The 26,166-nt window shown below is 47.4% G+C and overlaps 1 protein-coding gene across 1 annotated transcript in view; it reads left to right on the forward strand.

Moving 5' to 3' along the window:
* Positions 1–26,166, forward strand: part of sptbn5 (spectrin, beta, non-erythrocytic 5) — a 217,314-nt gene that overhangs the window by 150,100 nt on the left and 41,048 nt on the right. The window contains exons 36-37 of the mRNA XM_055641059.1: positions 5,051–5,155; positions 11,892–12,083. Coding sequence (XP_055497034.1) covers positions 5,051–5,155; positions 11,892–12,083 — 297 coding nt within the window. The remainder of the gene's footprint in view (positions 1–5,050; positions 5,156–11,891; positions 12,084–26,166) is intronic.

The following is a 26,166-nucleotide window of genomic DNA, read 5'->3' on the forward strand; positions in this document are numbered from 1 at the left end:
GGCCACCACGTTGCCTCCTTGACTGTCACCCCACTGCCTGCGGTGTGGGATCCAAGCCACCACCACCAGCAACAGCAACAGCAGCAGCACCACCACCACCAGCAGCAGCAGCAGCAGCAGCATCAGCAGCAGCACCATCAGCAGCAGCACCACCACCACCAGCAGCATCAGTCCCCGGTTGACAGCGCCACCAGACTGTGCAGCTCCACTCGGCCACGGGGAGGCCCTTCACCCCCTCCGCCTCACTTCTCCCAGACAGTCCTGGTGTTACGGGGGGGCCAGCCCCAGCCCCAGCTGCAAGAGGCCAGGCTGGCGGGCAGCTGCACCACTCTCAGCTGCATCTTCCACCCCAGCCGCCGCGGCCCCGTGGTCTCCATCAGCCTGAGCCCCAGCCAGACGCGGCGATACCTTCCCCTGCCGGCTACGGGGATCAGCAGCTCGCCGCAACGCTACTACCTCAGCGCCCTCTCCCAGTCCCAACCTCGACTAGCAGAGGAAGTGGGGAGTCTCCCCGTGCAATGCTCCTGCGGCAGCAGAGATCACCGCTGGATGAGTATGTGTAACCCGCCCGGCATCAGCGACTGCAAGGGGAATAGCCGCCGCAGCAGCCCCAGTGTGTTACACGTGTCCTGTGGGAAATCTATCAGTTTCCTTCTCAAGGTCAGACCACATTTGTGCCCTCCTGAACCTTAGCTCAATATCGATTTCTCTAATTTCAAATATCCCTTGCGTTTATTTCCCCAAATCCATCCCCAACCCGAGTTGTACCAGCTTCAAAGTCATTGTCGATAGACATAAAATGCTGGAGTAACTCAGATGGTCCATGCCGAGGCAGCATCTCTGGGGAGAAGGAATGGGTGACATTTCAGGTCGAGACCCTTCTTCAGACTTAGAGTCAGGGGAGAGGGAAATGGATATATGTAGCAATGTTACAAAATGTTAAGATTTAAAAAATCAAGTTTGCAATTTATCCCATCAGATAAAGCATAAAAAGAAGTTTAATTTGACATCTAATTCACTTTCATATCTTCAGTATTAAAAAAGTTGTGGCCATTTTCATACTCGGAAATTTGCATCTTGTTCCCTATTGCAAGGAACCGCAGATGCTGGTTTACACTGAAGTTGGTCTCAAAATACTGGAGTAACTCAGTGGGACAGGCAGCATCTCTGGAGAGAAGAAAAGGGTGATGTTTCGAGTCGAAACCCTTCTTCAGACTGTTTAAGAGGGAACTGCAGATGCTGGAGAATCGAAGGTTACACAAAAAAGCTGGAGAAACTCAGCGGGTGCAGCAGCATCTATGGAGCAAAGGAAATAGGCAACGTTTTGGGCCGAAACCCTTCAGTCTGAAGAAGGGTTTCGGCCCGAAACGTTGCCTATTTCCTTCGCTCCATAGATGCTGCTGCACCCTTCTTCAGACTGATGTGGTCTTGTTGAGCCTCATTGTTTGTAATTCGTTTTCACCCAGGCCACAGCTAACAATGGCCTGGTTCCTTTATCATGGTTACTTTTTGCATAGCTTTGACTGCAACAGGCTTGCAGTCATAGAGTGACAGCCACTGCCATCCCACCATCCAGCTGGGACAATGGTTATCTCTGTTTCTCGGGTATTTTTGCTACTGTATTTTTACCTTTGTGCTCATGAAGGCTGGGAGATTTTAGCGCTGGCAGTCAGGAACAATAAATGAAAATCAAAGAACTACAGACACTAAAAGTATTTTTAAAAATCAGAAAAACCCAGGGAGCACCACCTGAATCCTTAAGTCTGTTGCTCTTTACACAGTCTAGTCATATAAGTATTTAAACCTCCCCCTTCTCCCTCTCCCCTCCTCCTCTACCTCCACTCCCCCCTCTCCCCGCTCCCTACTCACTCTCCCTTCCCCCCCCCTCCTCTCCCTCTCCATCTCCCCCTCCCCCTCCTCCTCCCTCTCACCGCCTCCTCCCTCTCCCCTCCCTCCCCTCTCCCCCCCTGTCTTGCCCCCTGTCTTCCCCCCTCCCCCCCCCCCCACTGTGTGTGTGGGGGGGTGGTTAGTGCGCGTGTGTGTGAAGCCGCAAACCCCCCCCCCACAGGTCCCCGTTGGCCTACTGTTTGTTTAAAATTAGGAACAGCATTAGCACAAAGTACTACCAGATAACATATAATGAGGTATATAATGAGGTAGGTATTATAGTCAGGTATATAATGAGTCCAAATCTATACATCTATACCTTCCCACATCTTGGTCTTCAGAAGAGCACCTAAATAGTGGCATGTTTTACTTTTTCTTTTCCTAAACCAGTTCCCCACTGAGGTAGGAACCAAATGTTTAAACTTTCGGAGAAGGTGGAGCGATGTAAGAGAATGTCTGCAATTGAAAATGAATGCAAACCGCTGGAGTAGCAGCGGGTCAGGCAGCATCTGTGGAGGGAATAGATAGGCCAATGTTTGTGTCAGGACCCAAAATGGCTGAAGAAGAGTCCTGACCCAAAACATCGCCTATCCATTCCCTCCGCAGATGCTTGCCGACCTGCTGAGTTACTCCAGCACTTTGTGTTTGTTTTATTTTGTCGGTTCTGCAGTTCCTTGTGTCTCCGATGTCTGCGATAGTTTAGAAGCCAATAGAGACTGAATGACATAGGCGATGGTGATGATGTCTGAGAGAAGGTGAGAAGGCTTGGTGATCATTCATTATCTGCCTGGAGGAGGTGTAAATGGGAGGATGTGAATGAAAACAGAGGGCACTGCGTTCAGTCCTTGCAATACAGTGTCCTCTGCAGTCGAGATACCAAGCATAAATCAGCTTTACAAAGCAGTTTCTATCAGCCCACAGAGATCTCCCTGAGTTCCCAGTTGTGTGGATTCATTATAGAGATCTAGTATGTGTCTGTCTTTGACCCTGTTTCAATGAAACCCAACATAAGAAGAGACTGAAGGTACACAAAATTGCTGGAGAAACTCAGCGGGTGCAGCAGCATCTATGGAGCAAAGGAAATAGGCGAAGTTTCGGGCCGAAACCCATCTCCATAAGAAGAGACTGACTTTGGTGCCTTCCCTCACAGTGGGAAACTTTTGATTCTGCTGTGTGGGGATGTTTTATGTTGAACTCTATTGTGTTGTTTATTTTTATTGTATGGCTGTATGGTGATCACATTTCACCGTGCCAACTAGCACATGTGATAAATAAATGTATCTTGATCTTGAATCTTGAAGCTGAAGAAAAGTATATAGGCACAAAAAGCTGGAGTATCTCAGCAGGACAGGCAACATCTCTCGAGAGAAGGAATAGGTGACGTTTCGGGTCGCGACCCTTCTTAGGACAAGAGAGTCAGGGGAAAGGGAAAAGAGATATAGACAGCGATGTAGAGAGATATAGAACAAATGAATGAAAGATGTGTACAAAAAGTAATGATACTTCACTGAAAAGACTAGGCTTGTATTCACTGGAGTTTAGAAGGATGAGGGGGGGATCTTAGAGAAACATATAAAATTATAAAAGGACTGGACAAGCTAGATGCAGGAAAAATGTTCCCAATATTGGGCGAGTCCAGAACCAGGGGCCACAGTCTTAAAATAAAGGGGAGGCCATTTAAGACTGAGGTGAGAAAAACATTTTCACCCAGAGAGTTGTGAATTTGTGGAATTCCCTGTCAGAGGGCAGTGGAGGCCAAATCACTGGATGGATTTAAGAGAGAGTTAGATAGAGCTCTGGGGCTGGTGGAATCAAGGGATATGGGGAGAAGGCAGGCACGGGTTATTGATAGGGGACGATCAACAATGATTACAATGGCTCGAAGAACTGGATGGCCGTCTCCTCCACCTATTTTCTATGTTTCTACATCTTGAGAATGGTATATCTTCGAACCAGGAATGGTATCTCATCTGGCATTGCAATCTTTAGTACTGAAATTTCAGAGTATCAGCCCTTTTAATTTATATCAGAACCGGCTGGTTTTGATCAAAGATCAAAAAACAAATACCATCAGATAAATTAGATATGAAAGGGGAACAAAGAACGCTGGAAGCACTCAGCTTGTCAGGCAGAATCTGTGGCAATAGAAACAGGGTTAGCTATTCAGGTCAACGGACTGTGCACCTGTCTGATCCACTGCCCCGTCTCTCTCACAACAGTTTCTGCCTGACATACCGAGTGTTTCCAGCATTCTTTGTTTCTCCCAGATCTCCAGCATCTTCCAAGTATTATCCTTTTGATCTGTCTGTGTGCTTCCTGGGAGATAAACTAACTTGATGGTGTGAAAGGCTTGGATAGAGTGGATGTGGAGAGGATGTTTCCACTAGTGGGAGAGACTAGGACCAGAGGTCATAGCCTCAGAACTAAAGGACGTCCTTTCAGGAAGGAGATGAGGAGGAAGATGATGAGGAGTTGTGAATTTGTGGAATTCCCTGCCACAGAGGGCAGTGGAGGCCAAGTCACTGGATGGATTTAAGAGAGAATTAGACAGAGCTCTAGGGGCTAGTGGAGTCAAGGGATGTGGGGAGAAGGCAGGCACGGGTTATTGATTGGTGATGATCAGCAATGATCACAATGAATGGCAGTGCTAGCTTGAAGGGCCAAATGGCCTCTTCCTGCACTAATTTTCTATGTTTCTATGTTTCTATGAATTTCTTTAACAGAGAGAGGTTAATCTGTGGAGTTCATTGCCACAGAAGGCTGTGGGGGCTACATCAATGGATATTTACAAGGCAGCGATAGATAGATTCTTGATTAATATGGGTATCAGGGGTTATGGGGAGAAGGCAGGAGAATGGGGTTAAGATATGGAAAGGTAGATCATCCAAGATTGAATGGCAAAGAATAGAGCTGATGGGCCGAATAGCCTAATTCTGCTCCTATCACTTATGAACATGAACTTATGTTAGAATATCTTGCAGTGGCAATGCAGCTTGTGGCACCGTTTGAGTCCTCTCACATAGAACAATATCTGGCATAGTGAAGGTTGATCCTGATGAATTATCAATGGCTAAGGATAAGTGGGTGGAATTGCAAAGAGACCACATGTCATTGAATGTGCAAAGGGACTGACTGGGTGTGATGTGTTGCCATTGTATTTCAGGTTTACTTGAGGGCGAGTGACCTGGGAACGACTGTGGACACTGTGGACTCGCTCATCAAACGACACGATGCCTTCGAGAAATTACTGGCAACCCAGGAGGAAAAGGTAAATCAGATCAGGTCTTCTCAACGTTGGAGCAAGCGTGCAAGGGAGGCGGGTGAAATAGCCTGTGATAAAGTAACCAGTGTGAATCTCCACTGTCGGAGGCGCTGAGGCTGAGGCTGAATCGGCTGCATTGTGGTACACTGTCCGAAATTCCTAACTCAGAATGGGTCAAAGGTAGACACAAAATGCTGGAGTAACTCAGCGGGTGAGGCAGCATCTCTGGAGAGAAGGAATGGGCGACGTTTCGGGTCGAGACCGATGTCAGGGGAGGGGGCGGGACAAAGATAGAATGTAGTCGGAGACAGTGAGACTAGTGGGAGAACTGGGAAGAGGAAGGGGATGGAGAGAGAAAGAAAGGGCTATCTGAAGTTAGAGAAGTCAATGTTCATACCGCTGGGGTGTAAACTACCCAAGCGGAATATGAGGTGCTGTTCCTCCAATTTGCGCTGGGCCTCATTCTGACAATGGAGGAGGCCCAGGACAGAAAGGTCAGATTGGGAATGGGAGGGGGAGTTGAAGTGCTGGGCCACAGGGAGATCAGGTTGGTTAAGACGGACTGAGCGGAGGTGTTCAACAAAGCGATCGCCCAGCCTGCGCTTGGTCTCACCGATGTAGAGAAGTTGACACCTGGAACAGCGGATACAGTAGATGAGGTTGGGTCAAATCTGGTATTGATGTGCGAGGCCCAGTCTGTTTCAATATCTGTATAGGTGACACTTCACTCCAGGCTAAGGTGTGGCAGTGCATCAACGTTAGATGGTTAGGCCAGGCTAAACACCACACACTGTAGGAAGGAAGTGCCTCTAGTGGAGGGGCAGTGCCACTTCAGGCAATGGGAGGGTCAATAGTCTTGTCTCAAGCTATGAAGGGCAGGGTCCCGTCTGACTGAGGAAGGGCCATTGTCCCATCAGGGTCTCACCTGGCCAAGGTTAGGGCAAGGTCCCCTCAAGGTGGCAGTGCCAAGGTCCCCTCCAGCCAAGGGAAGGGCAGGGTGACCTCGGGCCAAGCAGAAGGTCAAGGTCACCTTGTGGTGGTGGGGTTGGGGCCGAGTGGAGGGCCGGGTCCTCTTGTGGTGGGGACCCTCTAGGCTTGGGGAGGACACGATCACCTCTGATCAGACGTGGGAGGGGTGTGTTGTGAGGCAAGGTTACCTGTGGCCGAGAGAGAGGCAGGGTCACCTCACTGGGTCGCCTCTGGTCAAGCGAAGTGCAGGGTGACCTCTTGGTAGGAGGGATGGAGTTGCAATATGCTTTGAACACTGTGGGCAGGGCTGGGTCAGCTGATAGGTGGTGTGTTTCATTTGTTTCAAGAATTGAGCTGGAGCCAAGCTGGCCATCCGCGAGTCACGTTGCCAGGCGGAGGAGGGCTCTACCCGAGCCGGCTGCCTGCCCCTTTTCCGGGGTTACGTCCGTGCCCGGGTGGGATTAGAAAGGGAATACGACCTGTCCACGGGCACCCTGGGGGAGTTCCGGGACCGCTGGGCACCGCAGGGTGTTGAATGCATCCTCAATAAGGATTGTAACATAGTTGTACAGTAGTTTTTTTAGGATATATGTTTGTAATGCACCATGGTGGTGGGTTCTGGTTTGTTTTAGTGTAAAGTGAATATTATTTTTTAATAATTGAATACATTTTTTGATATTAAAAAAAAAAGAATTGAGCTAGAGTTTCATATGCTGTGAGCTTAAGAACTTAAATAGAAACTGAATCCATGCACAAGGGCTGATTAGAGACAGTGAACATGGTTTTGTATGTGGAAGGTCGTGTCTCATGAACCTGTTTTCTAATGAGGGCAGAACTTTAGATGGATTTCAGCAAAGCATTCGACAAGGTTCCACATGGTAGGCTGCCCTGGAAGGTTAGATCGCATGGGATCCAAGGAGAGATGGCTGAATGGATAGAAAATTGGCTTTGTGGAAAGTAGCAGAGGGAGATGGTGGAAGGTTGCTTCTCAGACTGGAGGCCTGTGACTAGTGGTGTGCCTCAGGGTTCGGTGCTGGGCCCGTTACTGTTTGTCATCTATATCAATGATTTAAATGAGAATGTACCTGGAAAGATGATCAAGTTTGCAGATAATTGGTGGTATTGTAGATAGTGAAGATAATTGTCAAAATTGCAGCAGGATCTTAATCGGTTGGCCAGGTGGGCTGAGGAATGGTTGATGGCATTTAACACAGAAATGTGAGGTGTTGTATTTTGGGAAGTCTAACAAGGGCAGGACCTACACGGTAAGGTAGTGCTCTGGGTAGTGTTGTAGAGCAGAGGGATCTAGCAGTACAGTTGCATGTTTCCTTGAAGGTGATGTCGCAGGTAGATGGGGTGGTCAAAAAGTCACTTGGCACATTGGCCTTCATCAGTCAGAGTATTGAGTATAGGTTGGGAGGTCATGTTGCAGTTGTATAAGACGTTGGTGAGGCTCCATTGTGTACAGTTCTGGGCACCTTGTTATCGGAAAGATGTTGTCAAGCTGGAAAGGGTACAGAGATGATTTACCAGGATATTGCCAGGACTGGAGGGTGTGAGCTATCGGGAGAGGTTGAGTAGGCTGAGACTCAATCCCTTTGATCAAAGTAGGATGAGGGGTGATCATATTGAGGTGTACAAAATCAGGAGAGGAATAGATCAGGTAGATGCACAGAGGCTCTTGCCCAGAGTAGGGGAAATGAGGACCAGAAGACATAGGTTTAAGGTGAAGAGGAAAATAAATAATAGGGTCCAGAGAAGATTTGCGAGGATGTTGCCAGGACTCGAGGGTATATAAAATTATGAGATGAATAGATCAGGTAGATGCACAGAGTCGCTTGCTCAGAGTAGCGGAATCGAAAACCAGAGGGCATAGGTTTAAGGCAAAGGGGGAATCATTTAATAGGAATCTGTCCAGTCTAATCCTGTCTCATTGCTTCTTAAATGTTACAATAGCCCCTGCCTCAATCACCACCTCCAGAGGCTCGTTCTATGTACCCACCATCCTTTGTGCGAAAAGGTTACCCCTCAAAGAAGCAATGGGACAGGTTTAGACAGGACACATTTACATGGATAGGACAGGTTTAGAGGGATATGGGCCAAAGGCAGGCAAGTGGGACTAGTGTAGATGGGACATGTTGGTCATTGTGGGCAAGGTGAGCTGAAGGGCCTGCATGGCTCTATGAATCTCTATGAGAAGGCATTAGATTCAATCTAAAGGCTGCTCACCATTCTTCAAGATCACAGTTTCTATCTTAATGATTTTTTTCCTGAATTAATCCGGTTCCCTATTTCCTTTAAATCAAAAATGTTTTATCTGCCTTGAACATGGTCAGCAGGTTGAGGGCCAGGGTGTGTTTCGTGCTCTATGGTTAGGTACGGAGCCAAGCTTTACTCTGCACACTGAAGGGCCTGTCCCACTTGGTGATTTTTTTCAGCGATCAGTGTTTGACGTTTCGTGTCATCATACCGCATCACGCCATGATGCAGCCGTGACGCGCCATGATGCCGTATTGACGCGCGGTGCTTTTTTCAAGTGTCGCAACGTTTTTTTTGTCGTCGCTGGATTTTGAAATGCTCAAAATCTTTTGGCGACACTGATATGACGCCGAAAGAATCATTGCGGGACACGCCCTTTACTCCCCTGAGCTGTGTTTTATATTCTGAAGCAAGGGTTGGACAAGCGCATGAATAGAGGGAGATGTGAGGGATATGGGCCCAAATGTGGTGTGGTGAGACTAGTGTGGGTGGGGCACCTTGGTCAGCATGGGCAAGATGCACCGAAGGGCTTGTTTCAGTGCTATATCACTCTATGACTCTATTTTGTGCTCTTGGGAGCGAGCCCAGGCTGTTTTGCTCTGAAGGAGGGGTCCAGTTGCATTTGACTGAGGGAGGTGGCACAGCGGTAGAGTTGCTGCCTTACAGCACCAGAGACTCGGGTTCAATCCTGACTCCAGTGCTGTCTGTGTGGAGTTTGTACGTTCTCCCTGAAACCTGCAAGTGTTTTCAATGGGAGCTCCGATTTCCTCCCACACTCGCAAGATATACAAGTTTGTAGGCTAATTGGCTTAGTGTAAATGTGAAATTGTCCCCAGTGTGTGTAAGATAGTGTTAGTGTGCAGGGATCGCAGGTCGGCGTGGACTCGGTGGGCCGAAGGGCCTGTTTCTGCGCTGTATCTCTAAACTAAAGGGGGTCGGGCTGTGTTCCACTGAGAATGGTTGTTGGACTCCTCCTACTGTGAGAGGAGGTTAGGTTGTGTTGTACTTCAGTAGGGGGTTGGGTCAAGCTTTGCGTTGTGAGGGAGGGGTCGCGATGCATTTTACCAGCGAGGGGGAGGTGGGGCCACGTTTAGTTGTGTGGAAGGGGTTGGGGCTGCTTTTCGCTGGGAGTGTCGAGCTGTGTTTGTGGCCTGGGAGAGGAGTCAGGTTGTGTTCACTGAGGCAGTGTAAATCTGTACAGGAGGGTCAGGCAGTGTTTAGATGTAGAGGTGGGCTCAGACTCTGTTTATCTCAGTGGGAGGGGGGCAATGCTGTGTTTGTCCATGCAGGAGGGTCGGGATGTGTTTAGCTCTGTAGGAGGGATTAGACTGTTTGTCTCTAAGTTTATCTGTAAGCCTGGGGCCGCCACTGCTCCGGGCCGGTGTCCTGTCAGTCCAGGGTCACCCCGGACATCTTCAGCCGCCCCCGGGCAGGGATGGGACACTCGGGAGGGGACGGGGACGGTTCAGTAGCAATTCAACAGTGCTTGCAGCACCAGGAGACCCGGGTTTGATCCTGACTACGGATGAAACGCACGTCTGTATACACGCAGCAGCTGAGGAGTTGAGTGTAGGAGCAAAGAGGTGCTTCTGCAGTTGTACAGAGCCCTAGTGAGACCACACCTGGAGTATTGTGTGCAGTTTTGGTCCCCTAATTTGAGGAAGGACATTCTTGCTATTGAGGGAGTGCAGCATAGGTTTACAAGGTTAATTCCCGGGATGGCGGGACTGTCATAAGCTGAGAGAATGGAGCAGCTGGGTTTGTACACTTTGGAGTTTAGAAGGATGAGAGGATATCACAATAGAAACATATAAGATTGTTAAGGGATTGGACACGCTAGAGGCAGGAAACATGTTCCCGATGTTGGGGGAGTCCAGAACCAGGGCCACACTTTAAGAATGAGGGGTAAGCCGTTTAGAACAGAGACGAGGAACCACTTTTTCTCACAGGGAGTTGTGAGTCTGTGGAATTCTCTGCCTCAGAGGGCGGTTCTCTGGATGATTTCAAGAGAGAGCTAGATAGGGCTCTTAAAATAGTGGAGTCAGGGGATATGGGGTGAAGGCTGGAATGGGGTACTGATGGTGGATGATCAGCCATGATCACATTGAATGGCGGTGCTGGCTCGAATGGCCTACTCCTGCACCTATTGTCTATTGTCTACTGAGAATCACAAATGACCTATGACCTGGGCATGTGCAGTCGGAATACCGAACTTGCTTATAGAGGGAGGGTCGTTCCGTTTTTAGATGTGTGGGAGGGGTTGGGTGTGTATTGGTGTGTAAGATTCAGGAGCAGGGATCTGGCTTAACTATTTGTGTAAAAGTGTGATGCAAATATGGTTTACCCACAAGGAAATGTATTGCATTTAATTAGTGAATATGCCACCCTGATGTCATGAGATAAGTAGTTTTTATTACTGGAATAAAAATTCAAAGGAAGTGAGTTCAAATTCCATTGTGAGAAATAGAATTCACTTTAAAGAAAATATTGAACACCAGATTTTAGCAAATGTGACAGTGAAGCTGTTGTTCAAAAAAAGACTCATTTAAGGCCCTGTCCCACTGTACGAGGTAATTCACGAGTTCTCCTGAGTTTTCCCCTGATTCGAACTCGGAGAATGTCCGTAGCGGGTCCATAGGAGTTTGTGGATGTCCCGTAGCGGCTCGTATGAGTAACGCTAGGTACTCAGGAAATCCGGTAAACTCGTGACGTTTTTTCAACACTGTGAAAAATGTCCACGAGTAAAAAAATACTCGTGATGAAAAAAATTGTTACTTTTTACTCGTACGAGCCGCTACGAGACATCCACAAACTCCTACGGACCCACTACGGACATTCTCCAAGTTCGAATCAGGGGGGAACACGGGAGAACTCGTTAATTACCTCGTACAGTGGGACAGGGGCTTTACCTTGCTCAGTTCAATCTGAACGCTACTCCAGATCCAAACCTTTCTAGTTCACTCTTAACTGGTCTCTGAAGTTGGTTCAGTGCAGTTTATGGCTTTACTTGAGAGAGTCTTGCCACTGCTTTCACACGGCAGCCAGGGTCTGGTAATAAGTAGTTGGCTTTCTGATGCCACTCATATACCTGTACATGGAGTCAATAAGAAAGAAAATACTGGCCCTTTAGACGGACCCAAAATGCTGTAGTAACTCAGAGGGACAGGTAGCATCTCTGTAGAAAAGTAATGGGGGACGTTTTGGGTCGAGACCCTTCTTCAGACAGAGCCAGGGGAGAGGGAGACACAGAGATATGGAAGGGTAAGGTGTGAGGATGAGAGGCCATTCTATTGCCCCCACATCCCCTCTGGAATCTATTCTACCACTCTCTAAGAACAACTTACAGCAGCTACTAACCAGTGTCCTTGGGATGTGGGTTGGAAATCAGAAGTGGCCACAGGGCGACCATTCAAACTCCACAGGGACAGCAGCAGGTGTGAGGATTGAACACAGGTCAGTGGAGCTGAGACGTGTGACACATCCTATAGCAAGCACAATTCTGTTTTTGTTTCAGGTGACGTCACTGCAGGAGCAGGCAGGCTCGTTAACAGAAGAGCGTTTGAAACGTGACGATGCCAGTCACATTCAGCAGAAGCTCAATGCCATCCTGGAGAGGAGGAACCGCATTAAGGAGTTGTCACAGAACCGCAAGAGAGACCTGAGCACTGCCCGCCTGCTGGCACGCTTCAGTCAAGACCTGGCTGAGGTACAATCCTGTCTTGCATTTTACCGTGCACCTTGCACCAGTTTACATAACACCTTGCACCAGGTACATTTCACCTTGCACCAGTTTATATAGAAACATAGAAGATGGGTGCAGGAGGAGGCCATTTGGCCCTTCGAGCCAGCACCGCCATTCATTGTGATCATGGCTGATCATCCACAGTCAGTAACCCATGCCTGCCTTCTCCCCATATCCCTTGATTCTACTAGCCCCTAGAAATCTATCTAACTCTCTTAAATTCATCCAGTGAATTGGCCTCCACTGCCCTCTGTGGCAGAGAATTCCACAAATTCACAACTCTCTGGGTGAAAAGGTTTTTCCTCATCTCCGTTTTAAATGGTCTCCCCTTTATTCTAAGACTGTGGCCCCTGGTTCTGGATTCCCCCAACATTGGGAACATTTTTCCTGCATCGAGCTTGTCCAGTCCTTTTATAGTTTTATATGTTTCTATAAGATCCCCCTCATCCTTCTAAACTCCAGTGAATACAAGCCCAGTCGTTTCATTCTCTCAGCATGTGACAGTCCCGCCATCCCGGGAATTAACCTCGTGAACCTACGCTGCACTGTCTCAATAGCAAGAATGTCCTTTATCTTGTACCTTGCACCAGTTTACCTTGCAACAATGCATTGCACCCACTTCATGCAAGCTTGCCATTGATAAGCAGCAGTTATTTAGATAGCACATTGGATGGGAAGACATTCCATAATCTCCATATTATGTAGGTGCACATCAAACTTCATTCTACAAATCCTAGAGCATAGAAACAGACCCTGTGTTTCATTTGTCCAACACCGCCTATTTATATTATCATCAACGCCTATTTATATTAATTTTACATGAATCCTATTTTTTTTAATCTCATGACATTCTCGTTAACACATCCTACCGCTCACCCACACTCTATGAGCAGTTTACAGAGCCAATTAACTTGCCAACCTGCATGTTTAGGTTAGTTTAGTTTAGAGATACAGCGTGTAAAACAGGCCCTTCGGCCCACCGAATCCACACCCCGCACATTAATACTAACCAACACACTCGAGGGATCATTTTTTACCTTTGCACCAAGCCAATTAACCAACAAAGCTGTATGACTTTGGAGTGTGGGACGAAACTGTGGGAGGGTAGATCGGATGGGGAACATCAGGATATGAGACAGAGGACGTGGTTCCTTCACAGAACGGAGATGCTGACCGTTGCGTCTGTAGATCCCTCCGTCTGTACTCACCAGGTATGAGCGGGTCTGTGGATGAAACCATAGCCCTTGTCGGTTTGAACGACGTGGCCACTAGAGAGAGGTGTAAGTGGTTTGCTGGACTGTCAAAAAAATCGCATTTGGGTTTTGCATTTCAGTTGGAGTTGTTTCTGGACAGCAAGTGGTGTACGAACCTGTGACTGCAGCAGTGCAGCACGGGTCTGTTGGGACAACAGGCGTTGGGCAGGAGATGCCAGTATTGGGTCATGGGCAATGTTTCTCAGGTTGAGCAGGTCCAGGTAGACATCAGATTTGGCAAGGTGTGAACACTCCATCAATTGCTTGGCAAAAATCGTGGTGATCTACGAACTCCTACGACCTTCCACGACTATGTTCACGAACTCCTACGAGTCTGTCTACGAATTCCCACGACTATTTCGATCCCCTCCTTACGAGTAAAAAGTTGCAATTTCTTTCATCCCAACCATTTTTTTACTTGTGGACATTTTTTATCGGGCTGGAAAAAACGTCCCGATTTACCTGATGCCACGAGTACCTACGACTGGCATAACGAGCCGCTACGATGTATCTACGGACTCCTACAGACTCGTTACGAACATTCTGTGAGTTTGAATCAAGGGGAAAACTCGGCAGAATTCGTGAATTACCTCGTGAAAGTGGGACAGCCCCTTGCTGTAGGGATGTACGACACCATCATTACTGTGAACTGGTCATTTTCAGACGGCTGTTGTTCGCAGGTTTTTCGTGGGGCTCTTGATAAAGTGTCAGCCAGATGCATGTCCTTGCCCCTTGTGTAGACTAGGGTGAAATCAAAACTCTGTAGCCGCACCATCATGCGTTGCAGGTGAGCTGGAGCAACATGAATGGGTTTGTTCAGAATATTGATCAAAGGTTGGACGCCTGTTTCAACAACCATGGACTTCCCAAAAATAAAGTCCTTGAATTCCGTGCAGGCAAAAACCACGGCTAGTAAATCCTTTCCAGTGTTGACTTACTCAAGAGAAACCAAAGATCCCGGAGAAAACCCACGTGGTCACGGGGAGAACGTACAAACTCCGTACAGACAGCACCCACAGCCAGGATCGAGCCCAGGTCGCCACCGTGCCACCATGTCTTTGGGCTGTCAGAAAAAAAATCATGCGGACACGGGGAGAATGTGTAAACTTTACCCAGACATGACCCAAGGACAGGATAGAACCTGGGACTTCAGCACTACTATATCGACCTTCATTCAACCTGTGATTTAATCCTGTCATCTGGTCCAGCCAGGTAGTGAATACAGAGCAGGACACTGGCTGCTGGCATACTATTGGTGAGCCAAAGGTGGCTATTGACCTGTGATTCTTCAGGGTTGGCAATCAGGAGATTGAGGCTGGGAAGGACCCGATGTCCTCCTCCTCAGAGGCTGAACGGCGTTTGCGCCACTCTGCTGACACCTCAGCGGGCTACGAGCTGGCCGTGACATCGAGCTCTTCTTCCACTGCCTCTGCCTCTGTGCCTATTTCTTAAACAAAGAGACATCCTCCTCCCAGGCATCCTCTGCTGGCCTTTTACTCTCCCCCTCGGCCTTTTAATTTCATAGAAACATAGAAAATAGGTGCAGGAGGAGGCCATTCGGCCCTTCCAGCCAGTATCGCCATTCATTGTGATCATGGCTGATCGTCCCCAATCAATAACCTGTGCCTGCCTTCTCCCCATATCCCTCGATTCCACTAGCCCCTAGAGCTCTATTTCCAATTTAGTGGCGGCACGGTGGCGCAGCGGTAGAGTTGCTGCCTTACAGCGCCAGAGACCCGGGTTCAATCCAAACTACAGATGCGATCTGCATGGAGTATGTACCTTCTCCCAGTGACCACATGGATTTTCTCTGGGCGCTCTGATTTCCACCCATATTACAAAATTGTGCAGGTTTATAGGTTAATTAGCTTCTGTAAAATTTCTCTGAGTGTGTAGAATATGGGTCATCATTGGTTGGTGCGGACTGAAAGGGTATGTTTCCATGCACTCTAAAGAGGTCCTTCCGCAGTTGTACAGAGCACTAGTGAGACCACACCTGGAGTATTGTGTGCAGTTTTGGTCCCCTGATTTGAGGAAGGACATTCTTGCTATTGAGAGAGTGCAGCATAGGTTTACAAGGTTAATTCCCGGGATGGCGGGACTGTCATATGTTGAAAGAACGGAGCGACTAGGCTTGTATACACTGGGGTTTAGAAGGATGAGAGGGGATCTTATTGAAACATATTAGATTATTAAGGGTTTGGACACGCTAGAGGCAGGAAGCATGTTCCCGATGTTGGGGCAGTCCAGAACCACGGGCCACGATTTAAGAATAAGGGGTAGGCCATTTAGTACGGAGACGAGGAAAAACATTTTCACCCGGAGAGTTGTGAATCTGTGGAATTCTCTGCCTCAGAAGGCAGTGGAGGCCCATAAGCGAGTTCGGTATTCCGAAAAACGCACGGAATCATGGGATTTGTCAAAGGTCACTCGCAACAAACACTCTCGGCAACCGTGCCGCTGCATGCACACAGACCGCAGCCAGGATCGAACCCGGGTCACCAGCGCTGCGAGCGCTGCTGAACCGCCACTGGACCATCCCCATCTCAGCTGCCTGACCTGCTGAGTATCCCCAGCACTTTGTTGCTTGCTGGAGACCGAAATTCTGTATTGGCCGGCATGGACATGATGGGCCAAATGGCCCACTTCAGTGCTGCAGGTTTCTTTGACTGAATGCAATAAAGTTGCATTATTACCGATCTCCCTACAGCCTCAAAATATCCCAAAGCACTTTGCAGACACTCTATCCAGTTTGCTTAAAGTGCATTTGTGTTATTTTACATGACATAACTCATTGGGAAAAGAGATTTCTCCTGAATTCCCGACTGGATTTATCCACTCCAGCTTTGCTTTCGGTCTCATTACATTTCAACTTTTAAGAATCTGCAAGATTATCCGATCATCCCTTTTCATTAAGCAAGATAGCACCAGCCTCTTTAGCCTTTCCTGTCAGATATAACCTCCTTGGTCACGGAAACTTTAACATTACCTTTTTCATGCCAGCAGAGAGTTTTTTGCCACACTGTCCCCGTCATGAGGCGGGACAGCAGATTGAGAACAGATGTGCTTGCTGGATCAGGCAGCCACAGCTACTGAGCTCATTCTGGCAGCCAGTTGCAGGAGACAGCAATACCTCTGCAATGAGATCATGGCTTGGAGCAAAACAAAAGGCGCAGCGCTGGAGCCTTGGGGGCTGAAGAGACTGACATCTTCAACAAAGTTCAAGTGCTTCCCTATATTCTCAGATAGAAATGCCTTGCAGCACTCCCATGGCTCCATGGGCAGAATGTTGACCTGAAGGTAGTATGTTAGAAATGCTCTATTCAGACTGAAAGTATGCATCCAGCATTGAGCAAGTTTGGGCCATCGAGAATGAAATCAGCTTGGGTCAAGCCACAAGCTCCAAGCTGCACAGTCTCCCAGCACCTTGGGGGAAGACAGAATGGTGGAACAGATTAGAAATACTCTCATTATTTGATGTCGAACGACAGAGTGCACTTACAGTGTTGGTACACTGGCCTGTTCGCTGCTCTGCAGATGTGCGTTGAAATGAAATGGATTATTTACAGAGTTAAGCCCCTGTCCCACTTAGGAGACCTAAACAGCAACCTCTGGTGACCTTGCCCGCCACCCAAAAAAAAAATCAAGGTCGAGGTGACCTGCAACCTCCTACCACCTCCCACGCATATGTTGCAAACCTTCCTCGACTATGAAGAAAACCGGCTTCGACTAGACCTGCGACTAAAAAATTATCGATTTTTTAAATGGCAACCTATTTTTAGTCGAGGCCGGTTTTAATCATGATGAAAAAATAGCAGCAACCTAGATGAAGCCTCGACTACGCAGAAACCACTTTCGACCATTAGGGAGAGTGACCAAAGCCTCCGGTGACCTCATGGAAACCTTGGGTGGCGGGCAAGGTCACCAGAGGTTGCTGTTTAGGTCTCCTAAGTGGGACGGGGGCTTTAGGCAGCTCAGAGAGAAACCTATTGAAATATTTAATACAGAGAGCGAGTTCTCACTGTTTTGTTTATGTCAATGTCCTTGTTTTTGTCAGTCCGCTCAGTAGCTGTTTGCTTTTCAGTAGGCGCTGGCTGCTGTTTCAACGCCGGTGTCACGTTATTTGTGTAGTAGGTTCGCCCTGGTCTTTGATGGACTGGCCGTGCTTCGTGTGTTGACGTGCGACTAGCTCGTCTGGTGGATTCTGATGGGCTCAAGGGTATCAGACAGGCTGGGTAGAAAGTGGCTCAGGTAGTTGACAAATCCAACTAGCCTCTGCACCCCCTGTACATCTGAGGGTGTTGGCATATTGACAACATCTGCGACCTTTTTGGGGTCGGGTTGCAGTCCTGTGCCAGTGATCACATGTCCTAAAAAGGGTATCTCAGTTGCTCTGAAGCCAGACTTGTCCTTGTTAAAGGTACACAAAAAAGCTGGAGAAACTCAGCGTGTGCAGCAGCATTTTTGGAGCGAAGGAAATGGGCAACGGTTCAGGCCGAAACCCTTCTTCAGATTGATCGGGGGTGGGGGGGGGGGGGGGGACAAGAAAGGAAAAAGGAGGAGGAGCCCGAAGGCTGGGAGGAGACAGCAGGGGAACTGAGGAAGGGGAGGAGATAGCAAGGACTAACAAAATTGGGAGAATTCGATGTTCATGCCCCCAGGATGCAGACTCCCCAAGCGGAATATGAGGTGCTGTTCCTCCAATTTCCGGTGCTGCTCGCTGTGGCCATGGAGGAGACCCAGGACAGAGAGGTCGGAGACGGAGTGGGAGGGGGAGTTGAAGTGCTGAGCCACCGGGAGGTCAGCTTGGTTATTGCGGGCCGAGCGGAGGTGTTCGGCGAAACGATCGCCCAACCTCCGCTTGGTCTCACCGATATAGATCTGCTGACATCTAGAGCAGCGGATGCAATAGATGAGGTTGGAGGAGATGCAGGTAAACCTCTGCCGCACCTGGAACGACTGCTTGGGTCCTTGAACGGAGTCGAGGGGGGAGGTAAAGGGACAAGTTGTCCTTGTTAAGTTTGGTGTGTTGCTGTACATATCACTGAAGCAACTGCTCGAGCTTCGAGTCGCAGTCGATGACCACGTCTTCCATCGCCTCTCCCCGTCTTCCATCACCTCTCCCCTACCATAGATGAGGATGTCATCTGCAACGCAGATCACTCCAGGTAGCCCTTCGAGCGCTTGATGGAATCTTCGCTGGAAGATTTCAGACGATACACTTAAACCGAATGGCAATCGCGCCACCTGTAACACCCGAAAGATGTGTTGAACGTCATCAGATTGCACGATTTGTCATCCAGTTTCACCTGCCAGAAGGCTGAGCTCATGTCTAGCTGACTGAAGATCTTCGCTTGGTCGACATCTGGCAAGATGTCCTCAATAACTGGGAGCGGATAGCGTTCTCGCTTCAGCAGTTTGTTTAGCAGTCGAGGATCGACGCACACCCGGAGACCGGCATTCTTTTTCTCCACGACCACGAGTCGGCTGACCCAACTCGTCAGCTCGTGAACTGGTGCGATCACGTGGCGCTCTACCTTGTGCTCTAGCTCTGTCTTCACCTTCTGTTTTATTGCACGAGGTAAACGTCGTGGTGGTAAGACTGTGGGTTGCACTTCCTCGTCAATCTGCAAGTGTCCTTCACCAGGCAGCTCTCCTAGTTTACCATCGAACACCTCTGCATAGCGTTCTTCAGCCTTACACGCTGTCTCTTTTACGACCGTTGACGTGTGTACACGGTGAAAGCTGGCGTCATTCACAGTGATCAAATTCATTCGCTGACTCACTTTGCTTCCTAGCAGTGGTGTGAAGCCATCACTGACCACAATGAGCTCCACAGAATATTTACGGTTTGACTTGGGGTTGAGCAGCTGAACCCGGAAAACTCCTTCCGTGTCCATCATAGTCTTTTTTTTTTTTCTTTTTTTCTTCCTTTTTTTTTTTTTTTTTTTTTTTTTTTTTTTTTTTTTTTTTTTTTTTTTTTTTTTTTTTTTTTTTTTTTTTTTTTTTTTTTTTTTTTTTTTTTTTTTTTTTTTTTTTTTTTTTTTTTTTTTTTCCTTTTTTTTTTTTTTTTTTTTTTTTTTTTTTTTTTTTTTTTTTTTTTTTTTTTTTTTTTTTTTTTTTTTTTGTCTTTTTTTTTTTATTTTTTTTTTTTTTTTTTTTTTTTTTTTTTTTTTTTTTTTTTTTTTTTTTTTTTTTTTTTTTTTTTTTTTTTTTTTTCTTTTTTTTTTTTTTTTTTTTTTTTTTTTTTTTTTTTTTTTTTTTTTTTTTTTTTTTTTTTTTTTTTTAGCAGTACAGTAAATTACATTAATACACATCACATATATCTTATTACATTATGTTGTACCACTTCGTTTTTTGAGCTTTAAAAAAGATAGAAATAAAAGAAGTAAAGAAAGTGAGCAAGAATCGTGAAGACGCAGGAAAGTGTTGGGAGAAGAAAGCCCCTTAGGGAAAGAATTAGAGAAGGAAGTAAAGAAAGGAAATAAGACCCTAGAAAGAGAAGAAAAAAAAGAGAAGAAAGGAAAATCAATCGCTCTATTGTAACACAAAACTCCACAAAAAAGGATCTACCAACCATGTTTTTATTAAAAAATTATTTTATACCCCCCGTTACCAGATCCTGGTACCCTTTATGATTTAAATTACTATTGCACCTTATGCTTGTAATAGTTCCATAAATTCAGACCACGTCTTTTGGAAGTGATCTGCTTTGCCTGCTAGGAGGAGTCTCATCTCTTCCAAGTGTAATGTTTCGAACATGTTTGAAATCCACATTTTTATTGTTGGTTTTGGAGCATTTTTCCAAAATTTAAGTATAAGCGTTTTTCCCATTATTAGCCCATAATTAAGTAAGTTCTTTTGAAACACGTTTAATTCGGGGTTACCTTCCGATATTCCAAAAATGATCCATTCTGCTTTTGGTAGCAGTTTTGTTTTAAATAATTTTGTGAAGATTTCAAATATTTAGTTCCATCATAGTCTTATTCCACATCATGAGCTCCTTTTGACATGGGGCTAGCATGTGGTCTACGCCGTGTAAATATCTGCATGGCAAGACGTTCACCCTCACTCCACTGTCCATTTGGTAGTCGACCTGCTTCCCATTGACAAGCATCGACACATAGACATAATCTCTAGGCTGCACCATGTTAATTGTGAGCGTGACACTATCTATGTACTCAATGCTCATGTTACTTTCGGCCTGGTTGTCCACTTTGTGTACTTTCCTCTTTCTGCACACTTTGGCAAAGTGGTTGTGACTGCCATATGCCCGACACATCTGTCCCTAGGCTGGACGTTGCTGTTTGTCCATTGCATGCTCCTTGCCACAATACTTGCACGCTTTCGCTTCCTGATTGTGCTTGCCTTGGCTGTTCTTAGGCTTAGCCCACTTGCTTTGCTTGTGTGTGTATTGCACAGCCGGACCTCTCTTGCCGCTCTGCTGCCTGATTTTGTGGACTGCAGCAGCAGACCTGCAGCTTCTGGTGAAAGCTTGGAGATGTGACTCAGCAGTCTCGGCACTCTTCAGATTCAGATTCAGATTCAATTTAATTGTCATTGTCAGTGTACAGTACAGAGACAACGAAATGCATTGTCTCTTGCAGATGTCGATGCATCCGTTGAGAGTGAGCTTCCTTTCCTGCAGCAAACGTCGCCTCGTCTGCGAGTCGCTAATGCCCAACACAATCTTGTCACAGAGCAAGCTGTCCGTCATGCACTGGCAGAAATTACAGGACTTTGCTAGTGTTCTCAGGCTAGCGAGGAACACTTCAAAGTTCCATCCAAGGACCCAAGCAGTCGTTCCAGGTGCGACAGAGGTTCACCTGCACCTCCTCCAACCTCATCTATTGCATCCGCTGCTCTAGATGTCAGTTGATCTACATCGGTGAGACCAAGCGTAGGCTTGGCGATCGTTTCGCCGAACACCTCCGCCTGGTCCGCATTAACCAACCTGATCTCCCTGTGGCTCAGCACTTCAACTTCCCCATCCCATTCCGAATCTGACCTTTCTGTCCTGGGCCTCCTCCATGGCCAGAGTGAGCACCACCGGAAATTGGAGGTGCAGCACCTCGTATTCTGCTTGGGCAGTCTGCACCCTAGCGGCATGAACATTGAATTCTCCAATTACCGGTAGCCCTTATTGTCTCCTCCCATTCTCAGCTCTCCCTCAGCCCTCTGGCTCCTCCTCTTCCTTTATTCTTCCCGCCCCTCCCCGCCCTTCCCCCACCCTACATCAGTCTGAAGAAGGGTTTCGGCCCGAAACGTTGCCTATTTCCTTCGCTCCATAGCCGCTGCTGCACCCGCTGAGTTTCTCCAGCATTTTTGTCTAGCTTCAAAGTCCCCACCTGCTTCTTGCTGTCTCGTGTTGAAGAGGTAGCTCATTTATCATTAATGTTTTATTATTATTAATGTTTAGTGTTTTCTGAGTCATTCGTAACTGTCACTGTATTTCATGTTGTTACTTGTGGGCGGAGCACCAAGGCAAATTCCTTGTATATGAATACTTGGCCAATAAACTTACTTACTTACTTTATTGTCACGTGTACTAAGGTACAGTGAAAACATTTTGTTGTGTGCTATCCAGTCAGCGGAAAGACAATACACGATTACAATCGAGCCATTACAGTGTATCGATACATGATTAGGGAATAACGTATAGTGCAAAGTAAAGCCAGCAAAGTCCGAACAAGGATAATCCGAGGTCACAGTACTCCAGGTGTGGTCTTGCAAGGGTTAACTGTAGACTAACTTCTTTATTCCTTCAATATAAAGGCCAACATTCCATTAAGTTTGTGTAGGAAGGAACTGCAGATGCTGGTGTAAACCGAAGATAGGTACAAAATGCTGGAGTAATTCAGCATCTCCGGACAAAAGGAATAGGTGACCTTTTCGGGTCGAAGATGAGTCTCGACCTGAAACGTCACCTATTCCTTATCTCCAGAAATGCTGTGTGATCTGCTGTGTTGCTCCAGCTTTTTGTGTCTATATTCCATTCATTTTAATTACTGGACCATGATAATTTAGCGTTTCATGTTTATTATAGCCACTCCCCGTCCCATTCTCATACCGACTTTACTGTCCTTGGGTTCCTTCATTGCCGGTGTGAGGCCACACACAAACCGGAGGGACAGCACCTCATATTCTGCTTGTGTATCTTACAGCCCCCCGACTGTGTGATGAATGAATAAGTTTATTGGCCAAGTATTCACATACAAGGAATTTACCTTGGTGCTCCGCACGCAAGTGACAACATGACATACAGTGACAATTAAGAATGATACATAATGTGAATGTTGGATTCTCCAAATTCAAGTAATATCCGCCCCACAAAACGACACAAAGTGCAAGGTTAACTGAATGGGTTAGGCAGCATCTCTGGAAGACACGGATAGGTGGCGTTTCAGGTCAGGGCCCTCTGTAGAATGATTGTGGGGGGAGAGGGGGATGGGGTTGTTGGAGGTAAGCTGGACTAGAGGTGAGGCAGGACAAAATGTGACAAATAATAGGAGGACAAAGGCAAGGAGAGGTGGGTAGGGTTGAGAGATAGATGGTTGGAACAAAGGCCGGAGATAAAAGCAGAAGGTGCGAGACAGACTGATGGAAGAGATGCGAATAGTGAAGCTGGAGGAAGGAATGTAGGAGGGGGGAGGGGAGAAATGGATGAGAGTCCAGAGAGGGGAATGGGGGGGGGGTTAGAAAAGGGGAGGGGGGAGGGGCGGGGGAAAGTGCAGCTTGTTAGAGGTGACCTAGATTTGCAGAATTCAATAACCACCCCAAACACATCTTCTTTCTTTCCCCCACCCCCCACCCTGGTGAACTCCCATTTTTCCTGCCATTTCCCAAACCCATCCCTCCGAAGACACCCTGCCCCCCCCCCCCCACCCCCCCCCCCCCCCTCGGTGTATTCATCTCCCATGCCCCAAGCCCCCATCTCTATTTTATACCCCCTCTTCCTCCTCGAGCTTACCGCAATTTCCCGAGTACCTGCCGTTAGCGTTACGAGCCGCTAAGAGACGTCTCGAGCTCCGACGTACCCGCTATGTACATTACCACGAGTTTGATTTTTTTTAAACTCGGGAGAGCTCTTGAATTAGCTCGTACAGTGGGACAGGCACTTTACTATCATGGGGCAGGATTATGGGAAGGGCTATTTGAATGGGATAAATGTCCCTAATGGTCCTTTTTCTTCAGTTGGAATAACTCCCCATTGTGAGGTAGTGTTGTTGAACGAATTAGCAGTCCAGCATTCTCATGAACAGCTGCATTCACACAGCAACAGTTCAGCTTTGCTTGGAGCCTCCGGAAAAAGTGACAGATCCCATGCTTCCTGATGTGGAAAGCAGCAGCGCTGGTTTCAGGAGCAGATACCTCAGCTCTGATCCCAGTAATGGCTCAGGTCGGCTTTTTCCATTTCCTCACAGCATGGGCATTGGCTTTTAGTCTCAAACAAAATTGCAGACCATGTTTTCATCAGCGCAGGTCTGGATCCAACTCTCTCACTGTTTCCATGGGTGTCATATTTAGGCACTGTTCCTAAAGCCCCTGTCCCACTTAGGAGACCTAAACGGCAACCTCCGGTGACCTTGCCCCCCACCCAAGGTTTCCATGAGGTCACCGGAGGTTTTGGTCACTCTCCCTAATGGTCGAAAGAGGTTTCCGCGTAGTCGAGGCTTCATCTAAGTTGCTGCTATTTTTTCATCGTGTTTAAAACCGTCCTCGACTAAAAATAGGTTGCCGTTTTAAAAATCGATCATTTTTTAGTCGCAGGTCTAGTCGAAGCCGGTTTTCTTCATAGTCGAGGAAGGTTTTCAACATGTGCGTGGGAGGTGGTAGGAGGTTGCAGGTCACCTCGACCTTTGATTATTTTTTGGGTGGCGGGCAAGGTCACCAGAGGTTGCTGTTTAGGTCTCCTAAGTGGGACAGGGACTTAAAACACCTCTTATCTATGTCCAGGCAGAGTAATCCAGGACTTGCTGAGCAGTTCACCTTTATTAATACAAAGTAAACATTACAACTAATAAAATGTGAAACATTACAAATAATATAACAACAGATTTTAAAAGAAACTACAAAAAAATTAAAGATTGGTCGCTTGTGTATATAGTACAACAAAAAGCTGCCTATGATACAGCCAGTATGCTTTGACTATTTTTAAAGCCCTGTCCCATGGTACGAGTTCATTCCAAGAGTTCTGCTTAGTTTGCCCTGATTCAAACTCGGAGATTTACGGTAATGGCCACTCGTCGGTACTCGGGGATCTCGTGGACATTTTTCATCGTGTTGAAAAATCTTCACGAGTCTTCCCGTGCTTACCTGCCGTTAGCGAGTCTTCCCGAGTACCTGCCGTTAGCGCTAAGAGACGTCCCCGAGCTCTGACGTACCCGCTACGTTCATTCTCCGTGCTTACCACGAGTTTGATTTTTCTTTTAACTCGGGAGAGCTCTTGGAATGAACTCGCACCGTGGGACAGGGCTATTACTGTATCTTCAGTTCCTATGTGAAATATCTGTGACTCTGGGCACTGCTCACACCAGCGATCCACTGCCCTCGTCTGCTCAAATAATCAGAACTGCCTGTAGTTTCTCTGCAATTTGCCAAGGTCAGAATCTGAACCTCTTCAGACTAGAGTCAGGGGAAAAGGAAACGAGAGATATCGGCAATGAAGTCGAGAGAAAAAGAATAAATGAATGAAAGATGTGCAAACAAGTAACGATGATAAAGGAAATAGGCCTTTGTTAGCTGTTTGCCAGGTGATAATGAGAAGCTGGTGCGACTCGGATGGGGGAGGGATGGAGAGAGAGGGAATGTCGGGATTACTTGAAGTTAGAGAAGTCAATATTCATATCACTGGGGTGTTAGCTGCCCAAGTGAAATATGAGGTGCTGTTCCTCCAATTTGCGTTTAGTCTCACTCTGACAGTGGAGGAGGCCCAGGACAGAAAGGTCAGTGTGGGAATGGGAAGGGGAGTTAACCAGGAGATCAGATAGGTTCAGGCAGACTGAGCAAACTGTTCTTGTTAACGCTCCAGGCGGACTGTTTTGGTGATGTTGGTTGCTGATGGATGGATATGGCCGGCACTAGGAGAACTATACACATTAGACAATAGGTGCAGGAGTAGGCCAATGTGATCATGGCTGATCATTCACAATCAGTATCCCGTTCCTGCCTTCCCTCCATATCACTTAACTCCGCTATCGCTAAGACCTCTATCTCAAGGGCATGTTCCACGAGCACGTGACTGCATGCGGCAGGCGCGACCAAACCGGAAGCGGGGGCCGCGCAGAGGTCGAGTGATCCCATACGAGTTGACGTGAAGTTCGAGTGAAGTCCGCGGGAAGTCCGCGCTAGGCGTACGCCGTCAAGACGGTGCGTACGGCGTTGAGACGCTGCGTATGCCTTCTATGCGGCTGCGGGCCAGCAGGTCGTTGCCGCGCGGAATTTTTGGACTGTCAGTTTTTCAGAGCCCTGCAAAATGTCGGGACCAGCTCCACACAACTCCATACGGCTCTGGCGATCGAAGTGGGACCAGCCCCGCGAGGCCGTAAGGTTCAAGCGACCATGTTAGGTCGCGCTTGCCGCATGCTCGTGGGACAGGCCCTTAGCTCTTTAACAACATTCAACCCCTTGCTGTTCTTGAATAGTGTAGTGACACAACAACATACACCAGCTTTAACTCATCTGCTGCTGAACCTCGCCCATATCCTTGTCAGCTCAATGCTCAATTAATATATCGCCCTCCTTGCGTTTCCATTTTCCCACCCTTTAAAAGTTTCTGCCTATTCAAAACGCAC

Source organism: Leucoraja erinacea, chromosome 9, assembly GCF_028641065.1.
Source record: "Leucoraja erinacea ecotype New England chromosome 9, Leri_hhj_1, whole genome shotgun sequence".
In the NCBI taxonomy this organism is placed as follows: domain Eukaryota; kingdom Metazoa; phylum Chordata; class Chondrichthyes; order Rajiformes; family Rajidae; genus Leucoraja; species Leucoraja erinaceus.